This window comes from Suncus etruscus, chromosome X (genome assembly GCF_024139225.1).
Source record: "Suncus etruscus isolate mSunEtr1 chromosome X, mSunEtr1.pri.cur, whole genome shotgun sequence".
In the NCBI taxonomy this organism is placed as follows: Eukaryota; Metazoa; Chordata; class Mammalia; order Eulipotyphla; family Soricidae; genus Suncus; species Suncus etruscus.
Window position 1 is genome coordinate 46,818,094 of NC_064868.1, and position 26,696 is coordinate 46,844,789.

The 26,696-nt window shown below is 36.0% G+C and overlaps 1 protein-coding gene across 1 annotated transcript; it reads right to left on the reverse strand.

Annotated features, from left to right (window-relative positions):
• NDP (norrin cystine knot growth factor NDP) lies at positions 1 to 26,696 on the reverse strand. The gene is made up of 3 exons (XM_049767383.1): positions 26,506 to 26,696; positions 10,009 to 10,375; positions 1 to 575 (listed from the first exon to the last, which is right to left on the reverse strand). The coding sequence occupies exons 2-3, from the start codon at positions 10,168 to 10,170 to the stop codon at positions 348 to 350; spliced, it is 390 nt and encodes a 129-aa protein (XP_049623340.1). The 5' UTR covers positions 10,171 to 10,375; positions 26,506 to 26,696; the 3' UTR covers positions 1 to 347.

Here is a 26,696-nt window from a genome sequence, read left to right on the forward strand (position 1 = left end):
ACTCTGCACCCAACAGTGATAGCCTCACTACTCTTCTCACTGATGCTGAATTGTGGGGATTCTTGAACGGCATTCATCCCCAAATGGGAAATGCTTGGGTCTGAAAAGGAATCAAAAGAAATTATACCAGGGAATGAAGATGGGAATGAAAAACAAGTTTTCAGATCCTCTCTCTAGGTTAAGCCTGTAGAGCTTTTTATTACTAATATATGCAAAATCCCCTTGGGAATTGCTTTTGTTCTCTCCTTAACTCTTTTCTTGCCGGTCTTTCTCTAGCTGCTTTGAACTGCCTCGGCGAGGGGGTGAGGGTTTTGAACCACCATCTAGAAACCACTCAACAGCCAGTCTCAAGAACTGCACTCCTCGCAATGACAGGAGAGGATGTACCGATAGGTGGCTGTGAGTCGCATGCCCCCTGAGCAGCGGAGCCGCAATGCCTTCAGCTTGGAGGTCTGGGGCCGGCAGCAGTAACAAGAAGAGCGGAAGGGCTGCTTGAGAATAGTGCTGAAGGACACCATAGGCTCAGAGCGTGAAGCCTGACTGCAGTGTCCCTCACATTTAGCCAGGAGCACCATCTGGGGAGAAAAGAAAAGTGATTACTTTGTAGCTGTGTTCCAATGACAATATCCTTGTAAAGACCCTAACACTTTTTGTCAAGTCCTTAAATACCAAACCGGTGACTTAGCCCGCATTATACATGAAAATCAACAGGCAAACTTGTTTTTTAAAACATCAACAACCAGGCCCATCTCAGACAGAATGAATTAAAAATCCTTATGCAATATATTCCTTGATTTTGCAGTTTTCAAAGCTTCCGTGATGGTTGTCATTTGAATGCATTAAAAGGTTTAACACTGAATGAGGTCTAACACTGTGATTTGCTAATAAAAACGAAAGAACAAAGTTTCTTCTGACTAGTAGCAGTCTACCACAGGCATAATGCAAATTTAAACAATCTCAAAAGTACGGTGTCTGTTCAAGATGAAAGATCAGGTAGTAAGCAATGATATAGAGACCATTTTTTCAAAGAATGATATAATGAATGTGCAATGAAAATATAAATAAAAGAATACTTAAATGTATAGATTTTCTAAGGAAAATAATTATGATTTCTGGTTTTTTTGTGTGTGGGGGTGTTATAGAGCATATCGGGCAGTGCTCAGGACTTACTCCTGGCTCTGTGCTCAGGGATCACTCCTGGCAGGACTCTGAACCATTTGGTGCCAAGGACCAAGGATCAAAAAGATTTTGGTTTTTGAAGAAGAAAATTAGGACAATCTAAATGATGTACAGGAAGAAATATCCTGGAATGATGTACAGGAAGAAATATGCTGGAACCTACCAGCTGAGACGCTAAAAAGAAAAACTATTTGGGGAACTGAAATCACATTTCTGGGTTCATATACTAAAGGTGTCTGAAGCTGGTGCAATTGAATCCTCAGAGTCATTTTGGATCAAATATTATGGTAGACTTATTTCTATCAGCTCTGTATTTAAAGGTAGAGATAGATGAAATAAAACTTGGTCTGGATTATTTATTGTGATATTAATGTGACTTTGGTAAACAAATTATTTTGGGAATTTTATGCAAGTTATTGGGTTATTTCTAGAGCAATAGATGCAAGTATGCAATAGGCTCAAATATTTAGTATATAGCTTAAGGAGATGATATAATATTCATCTATGTACCCCACACATAAATTATTGTATAGTTGGAGTGGCAGTCATAGATAGGGTAGGAAATTAATTTAACTAATTAAGCTTTATTATCCTATATGTTGAATACAAGGAGAAAAAGGAAACAGGTTATTCATACATGTTTTTGTAAAAGGTTCTTGCTTTAAATCATTATATATAATTCAATGGAAAATAAATTCCTCTATATTTTCAGAATCAACAGCAAGACTATATAAAACAGAACTATGTAATAATATACTAAAGGGGGAGCCAGAGTGGTAGCACAGTGGTAGGGCATTTGCCTTGAATGCAGCTAACCCAGGATGGACATGGGTTTGATCCCTGACATCCCATATGGTCCCCAAGCCAGGAGTAATTTCTGAATAAAGAGCCAGGAGTAATCCCTGGGTGTGCCTCAAACTAACAAAAAATAAATAATAGACTAAAGAATATATATGCAGACATTCAATTGATATTTATTTTATGATATTTTTTTTGGTTTTGGGGCCACACCCGTTTGAAGCTCAGGGGTTACTCCTGGCTATGCGCTCAGAAATTGCCCCTGGCTTGGGGGGACCATATGGGATGCCGGGGGATCGAACCATGGTCCGTCCTACGCTAGCGCTTGCAAGGTAGACACCTTACCTCTAGCGCCACCTTCCCGGCCCCTATTTTATGATATTTTAAGAAGTATCAGTAATTAAGAAAAAAATCATTCTCTGACATGAGCTTATAGGCAAAATTAAACTCCTAGGGAATAAAAAAAGGAAATAACTTTCCAAAAGAAAGAGAAAATTGCTTCTGGTAATTATAGATCATTAACATCATTATCTATGAAAATTCTGGTATGAATCCAAGGATGGATCCCTGAGCAACCAAAAAAGAATATAGGAACTAGAAAACAACACAACAGGGGTTGGTGAACTTAAATTGGACTAAGCCAAATTATTTCTTTTCACAGAAAACATATAGCAGCGTAAGGACAATGACAGCTGTGAGGTTTTTAGATTTTATTAAAGCTTTAATTTTGGGGGCCAGAGCAATTATTATATTGGTAGGACATTTGCCTTGCCCACAGCCAAACCAGGTTCCATCCCTGGCATCCCATACTGTCCCACAAGCATGCCAAGAATAATTTCTGAATGCAGTAACCCTTAAGCACAGCTAGGTGTGGTCCAAAACAAAACCAATAATCAAAAATTTTTATTCTGTCCTGTAGGCTCTTCAAAGTGATGGACAAAAAAATGGAATTGAAGTAAATTTTGGGAGATGATGCTATGGTAGAAATACGTAGGCCTATCAATAGTGCTCATATCCATCAATCTAATAAGAAAGAGTCCAAGTCACTCTTTTTAGTAGTAATAACTGGAAAAAGATACTTTAACACAATTACTTGAAGTATTGTTAAGTTAAACTTCCTCATCTCTAATGTGGATTATCAGATAGGAGAACTGAGCATTTATTAAAATATGGGGTGTTGAGCGATGCACCTTTATTCTACTTGTCTATTGTAATAATGAGGTGCAGATTTTTTTATACCTACATAGCACACATATTGGAGAATTAAATACACATATGGGTCCTGGGAGGACCAAGTAATTGGTATAATTGATAAAGTGATCAACTCAACAATTAGAAAAAATTGTTTTAAAAATAGAGAGAGAAAGAGAAAAACAGAAACTGATCCAAAAAAGAAATTTTATTTAGTTTTCAGAATCTTAAACCTTCAGCTTATTCTGAAGAACAAAACTTCTGTATTGTTGTGCCACTTTCCATTGGCCCCCTTCTTCAGTAGTTGTACTCTCCAAACAAGGGAGATCTCACAGATGTGTACAACAAATACCTTCAATGGCTGTCTCCAACTTTCAGATTAAAATTCAAAATACTGACCTTTGAAACTTCTTGAGCTATATTTCACATATATTTGCAATATTTCTTATATTACTGTCACTCTTACCACTCATCCGTACTCTAGTCAAACTTAATTATTTCAGGACTGCACACAGAACTGCTCTCACTTGATCTACTCAAGTATTTTAGAAATGTAATGAAATTTAAACAACTACCCTCCTTTAAAATTCAACTCACTTTTTAAAGAAAAGATTTTGAAGAAATTTGGGGGCCCATAATGTTCTCATCACACATATACAAATGCATTCTCTGGGAGATTCAAAGTATATTGCTACAGTTTCCATCTTAAAACTATAACCAACACTGAAATCTGACTTTTTTGGGAAAAAACAATGAATTTGGGAAAAAAGACCTGTAAATGTGTGCTTTAAGAGACGTAAACCTGCTAGGAATCTACAAATGTTCTAATTGTGGTCAAATCATTTGGGACTGTGGTTAGAAATTCTGCATTTTGCACTTAGCTATTTTTAATAACATGCAGAGTATTACATTATCAAATCAAGAAATCAAATTCTTTTGACAGGGAATACATGTGAAATTCCATCATTAGAGGAATAAGTCTAATAGATGGTAATTTCTCATGTGTTCCTATTGACTTTTCATAGTTCCAGTAAGAGACAAATAGATACTATTTATTTTTGCATTTTCAGTTCAATTTTCAGTTTAATTTTTGCTGTATAATGTTACCAAAAAGAATACTCTGAGACTTAGAAACTACACAGTTCCTCAAGATCTCCTCTATTAACCACCAAACTTGGAGTCACTTGTCTCCAGAGGGGTGGGAAAGCCAGTTTCGCCTAATCTAGTTCCTTTAAGTTCAGAGTGTTTACTCAATGATCAGTTCATTTATGGTTTTTGTCTTGTTTCCATATGTTGAGTCTACGAATACCAATAAAGTAATAAAAATGATGATATATAACTTAGGTTGAACATTTACTAGTCCTAGGCACTGTGCCGAGTCCTTCATGTACAAGTTGATTCTTAACACTCATTTCAAAATGTAAATTTCCCCCATTCTAAAAACCAAGAAATTATGAAATGAAAGATATATTACCAGCCAGAAGTTTCATAGGTCATACAGTGAAATAAATAATGTTCTGAAATGAGATAGTCAGATTCCTGGGTGCAGTCTCCTAACCATGTGAGGACAGTGTATAATATGAGTCCATAACAGCTCAGTAAGCTATCATGTTGGTCACAGGCCATGGCGTTCAGCCTACACTGAGAAAATTGCTGCCAGATGTAACTTCTGAGTCCAGACCAAGGATTGCATCCTAAGACCTCTGACCCTTGCTCTCTCTGATGACCTTCCGTGGTTCTTAGACAGTTATGTCTTTTACTGAAATCCACAACTATCTCCTGCGTGAAAGAAAGCCTAAAAACAGATGGTTTATATCATTCCTTATTGAAAGACTCTTATCATCATCACTTTTCTCTCTTCTCATGTGAAGCCTCATGAATACTTAGTTCAGGCCATGACTGACTAGATATATCTTTCAGTAAATTAAAGAACTCAGTTTCCATTCTAGGATAAAGATAGACTACTTTATTCCTTAGTTTGTCTTTGTCTCAGGGGTGAACACTGGAGACACCTTATTTAATGACATCACTTGAAGAACCAACCAAACCCCTTGCTCTTTAGGAGCAAGTGACTACATTCTTCCAAAGCTTTCTTCACCAGTACTCTAAATAACCATTCACCTCATCTCTGGGGAGTCAGTGAAACTCTAGTGAATCTATGTTATACTGAAAGCATGAAAAACCTACAAGCAGGATAATAAACAGTTGCCAGGCATGGGGTAATTTTAACTTACTTAGGTCACCACACTAGAATCTATATTTTCACTCTGGTCCCAATTCACACACCTATGTATATGGAACATTTTCCTTCCATCTGTCTTCTGTTTACTTGTAAAGAATATTTAGAAAAAAAGTGTCCTTATTTTGATTCGTTTATTCTTCTAATATCTCCCATGGTAGGTAGACATTGAAGGTATTCAATATATATTTGTTTCATTTGTTTAAATCAAGTGTTTTCTTCTGTTTAGATAACTGCTCTTAGATCAATATTCCTTCTTCCCTTCCTTTATTCTATCATAATATGAGTTACATAGTCCGCAGTAGGAGATGAAATGGGATGTTTACCATGCTCTCCTAATTCTAAGGTTCAGATCTTGGTAAGCCCTATCTTTTTCTGAAGAAATGTTCTCAGACATTGTCTCCTAACCTTCATTTCTCCTCTTTGTTGTTGTTCCTGTGACCCTTCAGATTTCAGATGACCTGGTTTAACACTCCTGGCCTGGAGTCATCATCTCCTCATCTAATTCAGACTTACAAGCCCATAACATCATTTCCAAACCCCCTCCCTGTCCAGAAACTAGAGATCCTGCTTAGTTTCTCTCTCCAAATTGCATAAGAAAGGTTAGATAGCAGTATCTGTCTCTCTTTCATTTTTACACCACAATATAAAATGTACATTTTCACTTTGTACCACACATTGCCTATCCAAAGACAATTGGGCTTTGTGTTTAACAACAGTCACATTGAGGTTCATTTTTGCTGATACTGTAAGAAACTTATAATAGAAACAAAAATCAAAACAAAAAATAAAGTTTGAACAACTCTTCAGTTTTTAACTTGATTAGGATCACAGTATCTTGCATTAATTTCTATTATATGTCTACTGTTCTGGATGTTTTACAAATATTTTTATTAATTTATTTAGCACCCTGATTACACACATGTTTATAGTTGGGTTCAGTCGTTAAAATGTACACCCTCTTCACCAGTGCAACCATTCCACCACCAGTGCCCCATCTCCCTTCTCCCCCATATCTCCCAGACTCACAATAAAATCACTAGATTGACACCATTAGGACTATGTTATATGGTAATAAACTGGGACACCAAATAATCACTCATTTCCTGCCCAAGCCACCCATTTGGCAAGCACTGGAGTTAGAATCTGAAACCACTTCAAAGTTTGGGATGCCTTATATGCCTTAAGATTTTCCAGAGAGCTCATCTTCACTCAAAACTAATATTATGTCTGTTTGCTCTATAACCTTTTATGACTTAGACTTTCAGGGAAGATTATAGATGAAAAACAAAGTTACAATCCCCGGATTTTTTATACCTAAATTTAGGAGCTGTCATCTCTAAAAGCTACCAATGACATCCTAATCTGTGGCCATACTGACTCTTTGGTGGACCACTGTGGCCCATTTTTTTTTTGCCTGACTCCATCTCAGTTCTTATATTACAAAGAAATAAAGGATAGGACCCTATAGTAGTCCAATTGTAAATTGAGGTTTATGGAAAGAGTATCTCATTGAATGCCCCCCAATAACCATTTTTTGGGATTTTTGGGGGGGTCACACCCGACAGCGCTCAAAGGTTACTCCTGGCTCTACGCTCAGAAATCACTCCTGGCAGTCTCTGGGGACCATACGGAATGTCGGGATTCAAACCACCCTCCTTTTGGATGCAAGGCAAAAGCCCTACCTCCATGCTATCTCTCCTGCCCCTACCCCCGATAACTTTAACCATTTCTTTTCTTCACTTTCTTACTGAATATGAGCCACTGTTTTCAGAAGAAGCTGGGCTATTGAACAGTATTTTCTTTCTTCTTGCACTCCTCTAATACGAAAATTCAAATGAAAGTAGAATGCTTATGAGAGACAAATATTGCACTCAAGAGCTAAATGACATTTATCAAAGTACTCAATACTTCTTTCAGGTATTAGGTTGCCTTACTGGAAATATATATATAAAAATATATATATACATATATATACATATATAATTCATCTTTCTTCTCAACACTTAGACATGAGAGAAGTTAAATTTTGAAGTAGTAAAAGTTAATACGCAAAGAACACTCATGTATCATGCATCTACTAAATAATGGCCATTAGCTATCCTGTTGAAAAACTGTTCAGAGAAGGAAAAAACCTACCCTACTCTTCTCTTTGTAACAACTCCTAATAGTAGTTTTCTAGATGCAGTCTAAATGTTTTATTCCAAGTCTGTAAAGGCAACCAATTTGGTTAAATCAGGCATTAGAGAGACTGTGAGAGTTAAGAACTACAGAACATTTCAAAATAAAAAGTAGTTTTTGTTTCTTAATACAGTGAGAAAATATAATCCAGAAAAGGTCTCAGTAGTTGAAATCCTGCCAGACATACTCTATGCCAAGAAAGCAAGGTTTATAATTATAAACACAATTTACATAAAACTGACTAAATGTGGAATATATTGGAATATTTGGAAACAGATTGTTACCATGAAATTATGAGCATTTCTCCCAATATTAAATTTTTGGCACTGTCACTATGGCATTTTTAAAGAAACAGAAGTGAACAAAGGTTATCTGTTTCTTAACTCATATACAAAAACTGTGAGTCTATTAGGTTTGAGTTAATGACATCTTGTCTTTGACCATCCCTAGACTAATTAACATTAGAATTACTACGACACTCTTCCATCATTTCACCAAATATTTCCAGATCATTGATTATTTTATAGAACATGTAATTTCTCTGCTCCTTACTATCATCATACTAACTTTAACTTTGAAATCATGTTAATTCCTCTTTAAAAACAGAATAATGATTATGCTCTAATGGGGAGCATGGAGTAGTAAAAAGGTATTCATAAAAACATAAACACTTGGGTCTGGAGTGATAGAGCAGTGGTTGACCCAGGACAGACCTAGATTCAATCCGGTGTCCTATATGTTCCCCTGAGCCAGAAGCGATTTCTGAGCACATAGCCAGGAGTCACCCCTGAGTGTCATTGGTATGGCCCCAAAACAAATATATATAAACACTTATAGTATCATATGCTAATTTTACCTCAATAAAATATTTAAATAAAAATTAAGTATTAGGAGTACAATGTGCTTTGGTAGGAGGAAGGGAGAGAAGTTTATAAATGAGCTCCAGTAAAACTCATTTATACCAATAATTTCCGAGAAATCCCAGTTCTAAAAACACTTTCCACATTTAAAGAAAATTGTTTTAGTTTTTTCCTCTGAAGGGTACAATCTTGCAAAATATTGAGTTTATCTATTTACTCCTCTTTTAGTTCTATAAATTCAAATAAGAGCCGCAAAGTTTTTCTTAAGCAGAAAGACCCTGTTTTTTTTCCACGGTCCTAGATTTTATTACTAAAATGGTTGAAGAGATTTAACTCAAGTTATGATTCCCCCATGCTAAAATAATTCCTCATTTTTTAAGATATAAACAGATAAATTATGGAAATTTCAAAAGCAGGCAGTAGTCGTACTATTTTTAAATGTAGAGTGGAGAGATGGATTTACTTGTCTTAATTATAGCAGTTAAAATTACAAAACTTCTTAATTATTCTAATCATTTTAAAATGTACTTACCATATTAGGTGAATTTAGAATCTTAGGTGATTTTAGTCTCAGGACTAAAAGTCGAAAAATGTCCAAATTTGTGGTAAACAAAGTATTATTTGCCAAATATGGGCAAATGTCTTGCATACAACTGTTTGGGACAATGACAGTCATAAAAACTATATTCTGTCTTTTTCTACTGTGTGCCTCCTTTCTTGGTGTTCCATTTGCTGGCCAATCTTTATGACCTTTATACACCTTAACTCATAACCAAGATTTTATTTCCATAGTTAGTTTGTACAAAAGTTACAAACTATTTCAAATAAGAAATAAATGGGTCACCAATGTAAAAGTGATAAACAGTTGTCATTTACCTTTTGCAACCATTTATTTCTTTTAGTATAGATTTTATTTTAGTTTTGAATAATTTTAATTAATGTACTTGTTATTGAACCATTAATATAAACATAGTAGGTGAAGAAAAGCTTCAATTATATGTCCAGAGACCAACTATTTTCCCAGATCCTATTCAATACATATATCTATTTATAATTTAATTATATTTTTGCAGTACCTTCCTCTTTATTGTTGTTGGAGTAGGAGTTGTAATAATTGGTAGACCTTTTTTCTTTCTTGAAAATTTACACTATTACTCAACAATTCCATAGTCAGGGGCGTAAACACACCTGCCTTGTGTTTTAGCAACAGTTTTATTGTGAGACACTTACAACCTTTCGTATTGACTTTGAGCAGCTGAGAAGAGTGAAGTTGACTGAGTGTGCACATAGTTAATACGTTTTATTGACGAAAGTAAAGATAAAGAACATAGCTAGCTCATTAGCAGACCACCTGGATTCATGTGTGAGGCCCTGAGTTTGATGCTCATCTTTTTAAAATATCCTCGGCACCATTTTTAAAAGGGACAGATGACAAAGCATGGTGTGAAACCCTAAAAGCATGATTCTGTCATAAATGCTGTAGTCATAGTTCTCCAACTTTTGAAGAGAAATATGGCTTCCTGTCTGCTTTAGAAGCAATGTTACCTTCACAGGTCTTACCTTTGAGCTACACTTGTACAACGGGTGACTGATTGAATCAACATAATGGTGCCTCATGCATCGCCGAGGGTCCGTTTCCAACATCAAGGAGCTGTCTGTATCTCCCATTAGTGCCAGCAGGGAGAGCATAGAAAAGGATGCAGCAAGTACATGATTTCTCATTGTTGTAAGGAAAAAGTTTTCAAGAAGAACAGCAGAGGGAGGCAGAGTACTAAAAACTGGAAATGCTCCACCTCCTATGATCCAGTTCCTTTCAAGGAAAGGGCAGGATCCAAGTGAAGCTTTCTGGCTGTCATTGTCCTTTGTATGCGGACGTTTGTCTTATTTCTTACAATTGCAATCCATCATCAGAGTATCTGCTACACAGCTGGAATGGAAACAGAAATTATTTTCTCCAGATACATTTGCCCAGAGACAACAATGGAACCCAAGAGGTATTGGGTAGAATTTACCATTTTCATTGCTAGTGAAGAATACAGTTTCTGGTAAAAAAAAAAAAAAAAGACATTTATTCCATCCTACCCCATCCCATAAATTATACTACATATTTATAACGGTTTGGAGGTAGACACGATGGTTTAATAGAAGCACTTTAATTGCTGGAGTTCCTAGGAGCAAGAAGTGTTTGAATCGAATATAAAAATCACACATATGTTCTGGTAACAACTAACCATTTTGGGTGGTCTCATTCTTCTCCCTACTGGTGGGGATAGGAGAGTGTCCTCAGTCTTTCAATAAACTTTGGTGTCAATGTCAGCTTTCTGGTTAAAGAGGAGACAGCTCAGCACTAATGAACACAGATCATGCCCCAACGGGAACCATATTTTCCATTTTCAGGTTCATATCCACCCACCCATCTAGTTTTCCACTTCTGCATTATGATCTAATCCTGTTTTTGTTTTCAGTCCTGTGCCACCCAGCCTCAATGACAATCTGCATCTAAAATACACATTATATGCTTTACTGGATTCTAGTGTGGTTAAGACAACACATATGTATTTTCCAACACAGTTTACTACTGCAAAAACTTTGCGTGTGGTATAATTTGAAAAGAAAGTAACTGAAGTGGAAACTTATCATTAAAATGGTATCATGCCATACTTATTTCCTCAAAATTTATGTTGTTCTTTTAAACATACCTTTTGGTCAAAACAATGAGATCTGCAGACCACCCTGTATCACCTCACTAACTCTACAAGCATGACCAGCACCAATGCTTTTTGTCACATCAAAAGACAGCATCAAAGCTATTTTTGATTTTGAGAAAAATTTAAAGGAATATACATTATATTAAACATAAAGAGACATATTTATTAAAGTTTCGGAAAAACTTTCAAAGTTATTTAAAATCAAAATTTGATTATTTTGTTCACAATATAAATTCTTTAACTTCTAACTAATAGACCATCTGAATAAACTGGTCAAGATTCAAGTCACATAAGTCAATATATTTTGCTTTAACAGCAAACTGTTAAGGCAAAAGTAATTGAGTCTAGTGGCCTTAGACACATTTAGCCTCAGAATAATGCTTTGCAAGTCTGGGACAGGGGATCCTCAAGAGCAAAGGGCATGTGATGTAGCACTATTACAGAGTAGAAAATCTCTCTAATGTCAGAACCTTAGAGTATGTTTCAGAAAGTTCTATCCTAGAAATTTTTCAGGAAAATACAAACAAGTAATGAGAAAACCCACTTAGAATAACATTGCCATACTTTACTTAGGGAACCTTGTACAAGTCATTTAAACCATTACAAGTTCAGTTTTCTTATATATAGACTAGGAAAGTTGGAAGAGAAAAAGGGTACAGCCCACTGTTGCTCTAAAATGATACCATTTACTAATTATAGATTTAGTGCTCATCATATACACATAAAAAGATAAACTTAAAATTGAGTCACCATATTTTCATTCAACATTTTAAAAAATTCCTATGGTGGACGTGATAATAGCAATATCTCACTAAAATTGACCTCATCTCACTCTAAAGCCCCATCTTGGAAAATAATAAACAAACACATATTTTATTGTTGCTATTGTTTCAGATGAATATTTTACATTTTCCTATGCCATTTCAATGAAATTTCCCAAAACTTTAGCTAAAAGATCCAGAGATTTCTATGCTTGACAGCTGCATTATTCCTGACCTTTTTTAAAATTATTTTTCATATTAGTAAACTATCCCAAGTTATTATATAGTTTATATATTATATTATATTATATTATATTATATTATATTATATTATATTATATTATATTATATTATATTATATTATATTATATTATATTATATTATATTATATTATATTATATTATATTATATTATATTATATTATATTATATTATATTATATTATATTATATTATATTATATTATATTATATTATATTATATTATATTATATTATATTATATTATATTATATTATAGTTTTCATCACAGGAAGTGGATTTATTAATTTCTTCTTTCACTATTCCAATTCACATATATATCCCAAAGGAGCAATAGCAAATGGATAGCAGGAAAAATAGATAAGTTCTGGCCCTTCCTATCCATTGCCAGAAACCAGGATATATGGCCAAATGAGCAAAGCAAATGGGAAAAATGTATAGTTCAATACTAAAAGCAAGCAACGGGCATCCATAGCAATACCTTACATATGTTTGTATGCGGTTATATTTGTTGCTATGTAGAAAACAAAACACAGACAAATGTGAACACACTTGGTCATTTAAGTGAAATGAAAATGAAACTACTTAGACCAGATTTACAAAGGTTGCAAAGTTTCCTCACATACCCTTTTGACAAGATAGTATAATATAAATTTGTAAAGTTCTATAGAGGCCAATTTGGACATATATATTAAAACCGCAAATGTTTGTAATTTAGACCCCAAAGTTCCACTTCTGAGAATTATCTTACATGTAAAATCTCACAAATATTTGATCATTCACATCAATATTTGTTGCTGTGGCATAAAATTAGAAATATCAGAGTATCACAAAATATCTGTCATTGAGGGTTCTGGTAAAATATGCTATATCATTTTCATGGCATGGGCCACTGTATTACTATATAAAATATACAAGACCCTGTCAATTGATTTTACTAAAACACAAAGTGATATGAATAGTACAGCTGGTAAAGAGTTTATTTTGTATGCATCAAACCAGAGTTCAATCCCAGGCAGTCTCCTGTGTCCATCATGAGTGAACCCTAATCACAGATTCAGAAGTAACCCTGAGTAAAGCTGATGTGACCAGAAAAACAAAATAAAACAAATATATATAGCACTAATTTACTTTCTTCTCATAACAAATCTCTGCAAAGACACTCAAAAAACCAATACAATTAGTTATGCTAATTTGTTGGCAGATGTAACAGACTTTTTATTGTAAACCTGTTTTATTTGTAATATTTTAAACTTATGAATGTATTACATATTCGTTTTTTAATTTTAAGTAGTTTTAAAAATCAGTTTAGAAATATTAATTTAGGGGCCGGTGAGGTAGCGCTAGAGGTAAGGTGTCCGCCTTGCAAGAGCTAGCCAAGGAAGGACCACGGTTCGATCCCCCGGCGTCCCATATGGTCCCCCCAAGCCAGGGGCAATTTCTGAGTGCTTAGCCAGGAGTAACCCCTGAGCATCAAACGGGTGCACCCCCCAAAAAAACAAAAAAAGAAATATTAATTTAATTTATTATACTTCATTTAATATTAAGTTCATTTTTTATTTTGTTAGAAATACTTTTTAATCATTATTTTTATTATGATTGCTTAAACACTGTGCTTACAGAATTATTCATGATTGTGTTTCTGTCATATTATGTACACCACCCTTCTCACCAGTACACTTTTCCTGCTATCAATGCCCCAGTTTCCCTCCCACCTACTCACTTCTCTATTTATATATTTTTTAAATTTTTGTTTGTTTTTGGACCACATCTAGAAACGCTCAGGGATTATTTCTGGTTCTGAGCTCAGAAATCGCTTTTGCCAGGCTCGGGGGACCCTATGGGATGTCAGGGATTGAACCCTGATTGGTGGGGGGCAATTCAAACACCCTACTCAACCTACTTCAAGATACTCATAAAGCATAATAGTTTTTGCTCATTTTTTACATTAAACTAGACTGAATAAGAATTTAAGCAGCAACACAAAATATCATTGAATTCATCAAATCCTCAAAACAAAAATGTAAGAATTTTGAAAAATAACATGGAGATTTTTGTCTTAAGTATTCAAATTAAATAAAATCATTGCATAGAAAAATAACTAAGTGTAGTGATTAATGAAAGAGTGACAACAGGTGGGTTTCTCTTAACAGTGAACTGGTTGGAATACAAATTGCTGAGAATGTTCACAGTGTATATATGTGTGTGTGTGTGTGTTCATAAAGAAAGGAAAATGAAGAATAAGGAAAATTTACATTAGTTAACCCCATTTTATGGTAAAATGTTTATAGGAGATTCTATAGTTTCCTTCAAGTTAAATTAATTCTAATTTTCTTCATTTTAAAGCAAAGGAATACAAAATCAAATGGTAACTCAATTGAATGAAAAAGCAACTCTCTTCCTGAACTCAATAGTATACGAGATATCATAAGCTCAGGTGCGACCTCTGAGACATAAACTTGGTTGATATACAGAGACCACTCATAATAGTACCAATGGTAAGTTACTGAAGAAACATGAAGTCCTCATACCCTACTTTGAAGCTACCCTCCAAACAACTGGAAAAGAACAACTGGAAAAGAACTGATGCTCAGATTTGCCCACCTGTTATCCTCAACAGAATAATATATCAGTACTTACAGTGGCCCAGCTTTCTTGGTGGGTGAGAGATGATTCTGTGCCCCAAAATGCACTCACTCATGGTGTAACCATCCTCATAGCAGAGGACAGAATGCTCATTTCATACAAGTTAAACCAGCTACAGACTAAGATAAGTAACATATGCCATAAATGCCTATTTGCTTGCCTTCCTTGCCAGTAAAGGCAGGATATTCACCAGTAACTCAATTTTCCTCTAGGAAATTTATTTCACTAGTACATACAAATATTTCTAACTGTGGGTTTTCTTCAAATGTTTATTGATTATATGTTCACTAATCATTCTGATATGTCCTTTCTTCTGCTCTAAAAGACAAAATCAAGAAACAGGAGAGATCACAGGTACACTCTACCCTAATATCCTGTCCAGTTTACTATACCTCTAAGCAAAACATCTTGACATGCTGTTTTCCTAAATAACTTTTTGACACACCCTTGAACTCTATTAACAGGTAATTTATTAAATAACTTATTGCCTAATTTCTAAGTTAAGTAGACAACATAAAATAACTTTGGAATAGTATCAATATAACAGAATTATTTTATGTTTGTTATAATTTTAAACAATTGTATCAGGCAAGAGTAAGATTAAGATGAAAAAACAGAGCCTTCTCAAAAAAAGTTTTGTTTTGTTTTGTTTTGGGGGAGGGTCACACCCTGCAGTGCTCAAGGTTTACTCCTGGCTCAATGCTCCGAAATCGCTCCTGGCAGGCTCTGGGGGACCATATGTGATGCCAGGATTCGAACCACCGTCCTTCTGCATGCAAGACAAATGCCTTGCCTCCATGCTATCTCTCCAGCCCCTTCTCAAAGAATTTTAAAACAAAGATAAAAATATGGATGAAACATTTCCACTGGATAACACTCCACATACTAGGATTATACAAGTAAGAAATTCTAGGTATCTCTGAGAATCTGCAGTGGTAAATAGTCTCTCGAAGCATTCCAATTGAATTTATTCAACTAGATGCCTTGGAAAACAAGTTAGATGTACTTCCTGAGACTCATTATATAACTGTAAATAGCATGCTGATTTTATAAAACATCCTTTACTGTCAGTGATTGATTTTGTATATGGGTCCATTTTGACAGCCAAGAAGCATCCAAAAAGCCATACCTGAACTGACCCAGAGGTATATAGAACAAATGTAGGTAAAACACTCCATGACATTGAGACTAAAGACATCTTTAAGGAGGAAACAGCACTCTTCAAACAAATGGAAGCACAGATAAACAGATGGGTATATATTAAGCTGAGAAGCTTCTGCACCTCAAAGGAAATAGCGCCCAGGATACAAGAGCTGCCCACTAAGTGGGAGAAACTATTCACCCAATACCCATTAGATAAGGGGCTAATATCCAAAATATACAAGGCACTGACAGAACTTTACAAGAAAAAACATCTAATCCCATCAAAAAATGGGGAGAAGACATGAATAGACACTTTGTCAAAGAAGAAATACAAATGGCCAAAAGGCACATGAAAAAATGCTCCAAATCACTAATCATCAAGGAGATGCAAATCAAAACAACTGTGAGGTACCATCTCACACCAAAGAGATTGGTGCACATCACAAAGAATATGAACAAGCAGTGCTGGCAGGGATGTGGAGAGAAAGGAACTCTTTCACTGCTGGTGGGAATGCCTTCTAGTTCAACCATTATGGAAAACAAAATGGAGATTCCTCCATAAACTGGAAATTGAGCTCTGATATGATCCAGCTATATCATTCCTAGGGACATACCCCAGGAACACAAAAATACATTACAAAAATCCTTTCCTCACACCTATATTCCTTGCAACGCTATTTACAATAGCCAGACTCTGGAAATAACCAAGATGTTCTTCACCAGATGAATTGCTAAAGAAACTGTGGTACATATACACAATGGAATATTATGCAGCCGTGAGAAGAGATGAAGTCATGAAATTTTCCTATACATGGATATACATGGAATCTATTATGCTGAGTGAAATAAGTCAGAAGGAGAGAGATAGATGCAGAATAGACTCATTCATCTATGGGTTTTAAGAAAAATAAAAGACATTTTTGCAATAATTCTCAGAGACAAAAGAGAGGCGGGCTGGAAGGTCCAGCTCACTTCATGAAGCTCACCACAAAGGGTGATGAGGGCAGTTAGAGAAATATCTACACTGAGAACTATCATAAAATGAATAAGGAAGTAGAAAGCCTGTCCAGAGTACAGGCAGGGGTGGAGTGGGGAGGAGGGAGACTTGGGACATTGATGATGAGAATGTTGCACTCGTGAAGGGGGATGTTCTTTACATGACTGAAACCCAACTACAATCATATTTGTAATCAAGGAGTTTAAATAGAGATATCAAAAAAAATCCCTGAAACTGTATCCAAAAACTTCCCAATCTTTTCTTCTGCAGGTTATGGGTTTGTCCTGTGCTGCAGAGGTAAAAAAATTTACTGAAAAAAGAATATTGATTTCAATTATTGGAAGTTATCTTCAAGTTATCTTCAATTATTGAAATCACAAGGTCAGTTGAAAAGAAGTGGCTCTAGTCATATGGCAGTGTCTAGAGCCAGTGTCTAGAGTTAGTGTTGAATACATTTCAAGGTGCCAGAATGTGTCTAACAATGCCTGTTCCCATAGTTCCACATTTGGAGATAAAATACAATGTCCTTGTGGTAAAATAACAGTCCTCCATTTCTGTGATAGGACTCTGTGTACTTCTAGCTTCCATTGCTTGCCAAGTATGGCTAAGCTCAGCAGCTATGGTGGCACAAGAAGATACGGTAGAATTAAAAGGAAAGCAGATATGTAGCTCAAACAAAAAAACAAAATATAATCACAGTGTTTAGGTAAATGAAGATGTTCCTTTAACTTTCAGAAAGACTAGAAATAGAAGCATTTCTGAGGATGAGAAATGAGAAACTGTCAAGTGGCCCCACTTGTGTGTGCATCCTATCTAAGAAAGGATGAGTATGGAAAGACTTGACCTTGAGATGGACTAAATCTTACAGTGCTGATTTTCAGAAAATCCACAGAAACCTCTCACTGTTATTCAAACTCACTTACCTACAACTTTGATCTCTTCCTACCCAAACTCTTTTAAGCCTATATTGAAAGTTTCCCATACCCCTTTATTTTCCCTTGTTTGTTAGAAATAGTGGATAACTATTCTAATGTATTCAGAAACCAAAGGCTACCTAATGATGGGAGGTTAGTCTGAGGAGTCTCCAGCTCCGAACACTACTAGCTCATTAAAGGCTTCAGGATTTTGAGGAAGTCACTTGACTTCTCTAAGACTTATTTTCCTCAGCTACAAAATTAATGTATTGGTTTAGAAGCTGCTATGGTTCTATGCATTTCTAACATTTTCTTCTCAATAAGCAGCACCTGCTTTAGGCTACCTATTTCCTAAGAAGAGTCCTTTCCTCACTCAAAAAGTTAAATAGTGCATACATGTCCAAATAACACTAAAGGCTAGTTTGTAAGAACTTCCTATTGTTGAGGCAATATTGGTGGCCCGAAATAAAAATAGTTTTTAGTTTACATTAATGCTTGCAATGTACTAAATGTGTCTTGTAAATTAATAATATGTTGTTTATAATAGGAATCAGTGTGGGAGGATATTGAACCAACCAGCTCACATTTCTCTTGAAGCGGTTTTGAAATTTTTAGGGTTTCTTTTCAGACTCCAATAAATGGTCATGGGAGAAAGGCAAACTGTAGCTAATCATTCTCAAATTAGAGATCTTTCATTTAATGGTGATGCTATAGGCCAAGTTCAAGCCACCTAACCCCTTTTTAGACTCCTAATCTGAGTTTGAATCATAGAGCCCCATGCCCTAATGAGAATTTTAATGTAATGTGGTTCAGAATAAAAAAATAAAGCATTTAGGAAATCTGGATTCTCCGAAAATGTGGAGTAAATAGAGTTTGAGTAATCAAGAGTAAGGGACTCTGGTTGGTAAAATATCTGATACACTCATAATCCTAGGACTTTCTCATTGGGAATGGGTCTTGGATACTTTTCTGATGTTCTGTGCAGTACTATAATGTCTAAGAAAAGATATGTTCTCAATTACTAATGGTTGACATAACTGGCTTTTAGTATACAAACAGCATAAAATGGAAATGATCATGCTTGATTATCCATGTGTCAAAAGGCACTATGTTTTGAGCCTTTTCCTCTGATGGATTATTTTTGTAAATCTAACCTGCCCACTAAGGGCTGACTGATGTGGTGACAGGTTATCAGAAAATGTTTAGGGGTGGTCTTTCTGCAGGCCCACAAATTAACAATGGTCCTCAACATAGTGTTCTCTTCCATTCTTTTATCAAAATAGAATAAAATATAGAGGAAGTCACAGATAAAATGGTGGAGATAGATCATTTTTGATGTTCAAACCTACCACTGTCCTTTTAATGATTTCAAAGAGAACAGTTTCAAAAGGTGAAGGTTCCTTTCATCTCATGCATCCCTCCTAGAAAGGGAACTTCATGTAAGAAATTAGATAATTTACATCTTTCCTAAGTAACTTTGGAAAAAACAGAAAGATAGTTCTGAGATGCACAATCCAGAGTACACTGTGCTGTCAAAGCAAATGAACTCATACTCTACTCTGTAGAAAAGACAGGATGGGCAGGTATTCTGGAGATCTTGGTACTGATAATTTGGCACTGCCTTTGTCACAAGATTCCTTGGATCTCTTAGGATAAGAGAAGTGGCCAAAGTCAACTTGGAGTACTTTAACCTTGGAGACAAATAAGCTGACTGACATTTCTTCAAAGTGCATAATAAATTGTTTACAAACTTATCTGATTACTCTTACCCACACAGTAGCTGTAGAGTCCTTAGTTATAATGAAACATAATAGGCACAAATCAGTCTTTACATTCTCTGTTCAATTTACCCTTTTGGCCCAACCATCATATTTGAATTCTGAATTCATTCTTGCGATAATGCAGAAAATTTATGAAGACAAACATATATCAAGACATAAATCACATAAATTGTTTCCATATATTGCTAATAACTAAACTTATTGGATTATGTGTTTTCCATTTCTGTTTTGCTTTGCTGCAATCTCTCCATAACTACATCCTTTGGTAGTAGTCAATTGTCCTCTAACAACTCTCTCCTACAGCTTTCAGATTTCAACCCTCAAAAGAAAAATTAAGTTCTTAGAGAGAGTAATTTTTTACAATTTGGAACAAATCACATACTAAATTATCACCTTGTTTTCTAAAGTAAATTTGAATTTTGATTGGATTTTATTGATTGGTCATGTCCATATGAGGAATATCTGCACCTATTTTTTTACTTACAGTTGAGGATGGTAATATTTTTTCATTTACAGATGTGACCTTCCTTTCTAATGTCAAATAAAAAGGGTAGCTTCAAAACTACAACCCCTTATAATGAGATGGTATAAGTGAAATTAAGGAACACAACAACTTTTGAAGTTTTTGTAAGTAAAAATCTGTAGCAGAAGATTTTGAACAAAAAAATAATCCAAGTAATAGGGATAAAGACACAGACTAGTCTCACTCATCTCTAGGATCTAAGAAAAAATAAAGTATAGTATTAATACCAAGAGACAATAGAAATGAGGGCCATAATGACCAGTTTATGGTATAAAGCTTACCACAAAGAGTGGTGAGCTTAGTTCAGTGCTTCTCAATTATTTTCTGTCATGCCTTCCTAGGAAGAAGAAAACATTTTTTGCACCTCCCCCCGCACAACTGTAAATAGTATCTTTATTTAAAAAACTTTAACCTGCAAAACAAAAATATATAAAATAATTTGAGCTGATTTTTTTAATCAGAGATGATGTCTGGATTAATGGCTACAATGAGCACGTTTTGCAATGCATAACTTTTCTAAGCCGGGTTTGAAGAAGGACACAGCATCTTAGCTCCAGAGACATACAGAATCATAAACACGGGACTTAGATTGTTATGAAAGTGTTTGTCGAGGTCAAACGCGCGCCCCTCTTTACAGAGCTTTGAGCCCCCCTGGGGAGAGCGCCCCACTATTTGAGAAGCACTGCTTAGTTAGAGAAATAAGGACACTAACAGCTACCATGACAATGATAGTGCGAGAAAGAATTAGAATGTCTAGCTCAAAAACAGGCAGAGGGTGGGAAAGGAGGAAAATTGGGGACATTAGTGGCTGGAATGTTTCACTGGTAAAAGAGAGTGTACATTTTATGACTGAAATCGAACTACAAACATGTTTGTAACTATGGTGCTTAAATTAATAAATTATTTTAAAAAATAACAATAATCTTTTCTTCTGTTTTGTTCCTTCTATTAGCTTCTCTTTTTCTATTTTTATTCCTTATTGATGATACTATAGAAAAAACTTCATGTTTAGGACTATTGTTAGATCATAATGATGCAGGGATACCACTCCTGAGCATTTTCTGTCAGATCATCAACTTTCCTCAATGTCTGAACCTGCTGTTCTTCCAATTTTTAATGATACTGCAATTGGTTAGATCAAAGTTTAAAAGAAAAAATGGGACTGAGATTCTGGAAGAAATAAAATTGTATGAAAAAATCTTAGTAGTTGTAGAAAGATAAAGAAATATATACTTCCAGAAATCTTATAGAACCAAAGTTAAGTGAAATGCTAATCAATGTTCATGTTTAAATTTTTACATGAGGGCAAAACAGCCCCAAATTGGATGAATTTCTTATTATAAGCACTGGGGGAGATATATTGCCAACTGAAGTCACCCATTCTTTTAATTTTCTGAGTCAGCACTCTTTCAAACAAGAAAGTAATTGTTCCAGACTATGAACCCCATTCAGGGTGTTACAGTCTAACTATTGAAAATGAGTCTGGGGGTGTGACGTTCAGCGATATATGTTCACCCATGAAACTCCGAGACCCTCTGATGAAGAGGTAGGAAAGCATGAATGTTGTCATGAAAATTATTGCTAGAAACATAAGGGGGGAAAGTGGTGTAAATGTAAAAGCAGCTGGCATTAGAAACAATGATATCAGCAAGTCTTCCTCAAAAACTCAAATGTGTGGGTGTGTGAATTTGTTGTAGCAAGTAACCTGCACAGCAAAATGACCACACTCCCTTACTTTTCCAACGCCACAGATAGAGGTTTCAGAAGGATTTCCCACCCATTGTTTCCTCCTTGTATCACAGATGTTCTTAGTTGCTGATCTGATGGGTGAGGAGTGGGTACTACCAGCTGGAATGGTGCCACCAGCAGGGGCAGACAGGAAAATAGGAATGCTCTTAATGTCCTCCCAAAGAAAACCTTTGATGAACAAAAGAGTGCTTGTATTTTTACCCTCTCTCTTTATGCTGCCAGGCATCTTTAAATAGATCCTCTAGCCTAGGGACTTGTATGGAATAATTCATATTAAATCTCAAGAAATGGCAAAGGGAGAAGTTGGTTCTTTCTTCTCTTTCTTTCCTACTTTCTTTTTCCTTATTGTCAAGCTAATAGGGGAAACTCAGTTTAATTCAGCTCTGTTAAATTTTTCCTTTTAGTCTTTTAATGAACTTTAGGTAATTTGGAAACCACTATAAAAGCCCCCAGGAAAAGAAAAGGAATAGGAAGCTGCATTGTAGATTGCTCTTTAATACCTTTTTGGTCTCCATGACATTAACAGCATCTTTTAAAGATACTGCACAGAGGGGGTTACGTGAGCTTTTAAATTGGGATGCCTAATGAGAAGTCCAGTTTCTTCCATTTACAATGTAGAAAGCATTTGTTGTTCTGCCATTAAGAGAAAAAATTAAACCCTTTCCTCCTCCCTCCAGTTTCATGCATTTTTGTTTGCTACAACTCCAGATCCATTTCTCTCTTCTCTCTCCAAATGCATTTCATAGAAAACATTCAGGCCTATGCTAGTCAAATTAAAAGTCTAGTCTGTCTGTCTTTATGCTTGTGAAGGGAAGGATGTGGGAAGGATGGAGGGAAGGGGTGGGGTAGGCTACAAAAATTCAGGGAGCTTTGTTTCAAGTCACTTGTCTCTCCCCATACAGAAGAGGCACATTTCTCTTAATGTAGGCTGAAGTGCAGTCAGGCTGCATAATGATCCCACCCCACCCTTTGCCTTTTCTAGAGATGTGCAGGTCACTGTGATGGTATGCTTGTCCCTGCCAACCCGGGTCACTGCATCCCAGTTCTATGCAGCCTAAAAGGCAGCCGAGCCATGGAGCTGTTGTTCTCTTTGAGTGGGCTCACGCTCAGTGATCCAAAAAAAATCCCCAATCCTATCAGCCCAGCCAAACTGCTGCCAAGAATGACATGGTGGGAATACTGTGGAGATAGGGAGACTTCATGGGCTGTTGTCTGCAGACAGAACAGGGCCCGGGCTGTCTAAAACAGGCAGAGCAAAGAGTAAGCTCACAATGGAAGAAGCTCAGGCAAAGGGAAAAGGGGCGGGGTGGGAGTGGTGAGGAGTAAAAGAAAAGAAAAGCTTCATACCACCCAGGAAGTTTTCAGGGAGGGCAAAGGAGGTGGTGGAGTAAGGATTTGCAGGAAACTAATAACCAGACATGGCACTGCCAGTCTAGCTGAATTCTTTTCTGAATTAGTTTATGTGAACTAAAGGAGAAATATATAGCCTGCCAGCTGTTCAAAGGCTTACAACCTTGCTTTTATAGTCTGGGTAAGTTGGTGAGGTGGGGCATCAGAGAAATTCCAAACATACCATCACAGAGAAAATTATAATATGTTCTACAGTGTCATACATGAAGAGGAAATGACAGCTGATCACGGCCAACACAATTCACAAGGAACTGGGCACAGGAGCTCACAAATTCTGAGAGGTCCCTGCTTCTTCCTTGAATCCCCATCTTTTCTGCTCCCCATCTTTCCTATCTACCTTTCCAACTTTTCTGCATTCACTGGCACAGCTTGAAGGCCTAGACAAAGCAGTAGTAATTGGCTATTATGGGAAGAGATGAGAATGAACTTAAAGGTCAAAAAAAGAAAAGCTAAGGGTCTTCTGGGGTGAGTCAGGCACCCTAGAGAGTCGGAGGCTTTTTTAATCCAATTGCAGGAGATTATCTGTTGGTAAAGGCCAAGTCAAAGACCAGGGTGATGCTGTGTTCAGGTCTTCCCTCCTCTGTAACCTGCCAGTCTAATAAAATATCAGAATAGATTAGTTAAAAGTAATACTCTGTGTGGCTCTCATGGATACCTGGACTTAACATTTTTCAAAATTTTTTCAGGGTCCTCTTATCTTCATGCCAGGTCCTATAGTCCCTAATTTTTATCAGGGGATGGAGCGAGTATAATGTGCACATTTCTAATTCAGTGCTCTATCAACTGTAACTTATGTTACTTGCTGAGAAAATTTCTCTTGCTGGACAGGATGGAGACATCGCATGACCCTATGCAAAGGGAGATCAAGGGAGCAGAAAAAAGATAATTGTCTCCTTTCTAGGCTTCAACTCAGGTGGAAAAGATATAGATTATTTTAGCTCATTATGAGTACCTAGATTTTGGTGATTAAAATTTCAGGGGAATCCCTTAATAAAATAAGAAATAAAATGTATTAATATGTGATAACTATTTTCCAGAAATCTTGGAATTAGCATATATTTTAATGGTCCTTTATTATAATGAAGTTATTGACCTGTTTACCCTTTGGCAAAGTTAATTTCAGTTCCAAAATCTTACTGTAGATAAAATACAGAATCAGAACTATTGGACAATGGACAATGTTTCATTTACCTTGCAGCCTCAAACAACATAAATCATGTAAGGAATACTAAGATTAATAATCAACCAATAAGGAAAATCGCCATTGGTTATGAAGGCTTAAAACATAGTAAAAATTGGTGATTGCCATTTGTGGGTATAATTATAAGAATTTTGCCATATTTTAAGGGTCAATGGAAATAAATGAGTTGGAATTGTTAAATGTATTGAAATATATCATTGGTACTGAATTAAGATTGACAACTCCACAAGCATATTTTCATCTGGAAGTGCCAGCTGCTTGATACACAATCATCAACAAGGCTTCAACCGCTTTTCCCTTTGCCAGAAACCAGTGAAATTTTAAAAGATGTTACAAACGATTACATTTTGAGTTCAGACACTCACCATGATTACCTAAAATTTAGCTTAAGAAAATCGCTTTGATTCAAGTAAATGTTTTGTTACCGGAATTGTTTTGTATCACATAAAATTGTCTAGGAATTAAATTTATAGTATCTTACAGAATTTCTTGAGTAATAAATATCCCAAAGTTACAAATTAACTTATTCAAAAGCCAGATTTTTCCATCAATATTGATTGCTAATGTATTAATCAGAAAAATATTCTCCATTAAATACATCTCTGCTTCACAGTGAGAATGGGCAATAGTACCCCAAAAGTTTACATTTGTTTTCACAAAGTTGAGGAGCATTCTGAGATCCTCATGTTCTTGGAGGACATTTCAGATGTCTCTCTTTTCAAAAACACATGTACTTAATTTTATATATTGAAGCAATTTGTCAGAGCTGGCAAATTAAATTAAAGTATCCTAAAATTAGAAATGAAAAGAGACACATTTGTAAAATTCATAGCTGTTACCAAAATAGCAGGATCTTGGACTCTTGTGAAATTACTTCCTTTCTTACACTTGAATCTCAGTAGAAAAAAAGTCTATCTCTTTCTTACATACAGGTTTATCTGTGCTCCTCCATTATTACAATGAGCCTCAGTTACAGGGCCTTCTGAGTCATTAACATTCTGTACACAATCAAACTTCCTGTCCCCCAAGAAAGAGTTATGCCCAGGCCTCCTACAGTCCAATTGTTCATTCAAAGGGAAAATCTGTATTCAGGAGCCAGAAAGAACCTTCTGAATATTTCTCAGGTGTTTGTAGGGGTCATGCTTAAAGATTTTGGTCCCTGTGCTGCTAGAGCATCCTTTTCTGGTTACTTTGAACACTGTAGCATCAGTTGTGTGGCACAGACAAGCTGACTACTAAAAATAACTTAGCAATAAGGCCAAGGCAAAAAAAAAAAAAAGCCTTTTCCTTGGACTTTCTATCCAATCAAAATCATATACTAAACCCATCCTCCTCTTCCAAAGTGCTCCTAACTGCATTTATGGCAGCAATTCTTTGCACAGTGGGAAGAAGAGTGCATAGGAACAGGGTTTCTGTAAAGCATGGTACAAAGAAACTAGAAATAAGTGTTGCCTATAGTTTGAAGTCATTTTAAATGCTCCCGCAGAGCCCTGGCAGGAGTTCTGCAGCATACAGAAGAAGTAATAAAAGTAAACAATGCGCTTTTAAATTTGCAAGCTTGCCCGGGTTAATAGTACCCCATTGTCAGTGGCATGGAAGGCGGTGGAGAAGATACTGGGGCTGCAGGAATCCATGTCCGTAAATTGCTGCTTCTCAGTCTCCTCTCACAGGGTCAAATAGAAGAATAATTACAAAGTTACATCTAACTCCGCAGAAAGTTTGAAAATAAAATCTCTTAAGCCAAACCAAAAGAGATTTCCCACCTTTCTGTGAGGGTCCTCTACTCTGTCACGACTTCAAAGACCCGTTCTTCTTTTTTTTTTTAATGCTACAAATTAATGCAAATTAAATTAATGCAAATTTAAGTGGTATTTAAAGGTTGTCTCTGTCTGAAAGGAGGATGAAACGCTCGGTTTGGAAAGAAGCAATTTCCTAGGCAAGCCGGCAGCGCTTGTTTTCCTGCTTACCTTGGGGAAAACGCAGGGCTCCTTTCTTCTCAGACTTTTCTGAGAGCTAGAAAGAGGTCCTGTTACTTCCAAATGCTTTTGTTCTTCTGTCTCTCTGTCACATGGCTTGCCTTTTATATTTGCATCACACAAAAGTTAGGACTGTTGTTTAAGCGACAGAGGGAGAGAGGGAGGGAGGGAGGGAGGGAAAG

What these genes read in the sequence shown, in the direction of transcription:
- NDP (XM_049767383.1), bottom strand. Translation starts at nt 10,170, where the DNA reads ATGAGAAATCATGTACTTGCTGCATCCTTTTCTATGCTCTCCCTGCTG. An exon ending in TGTACAAGTGTAGCTCAAAG is followed by an intron (nt 576 to 10,008) that starts GTAAGACCTGTG and finishes TTTTCTCCCCAG; the next exon opens with ATGGTGCTCCTGGCTAAATG.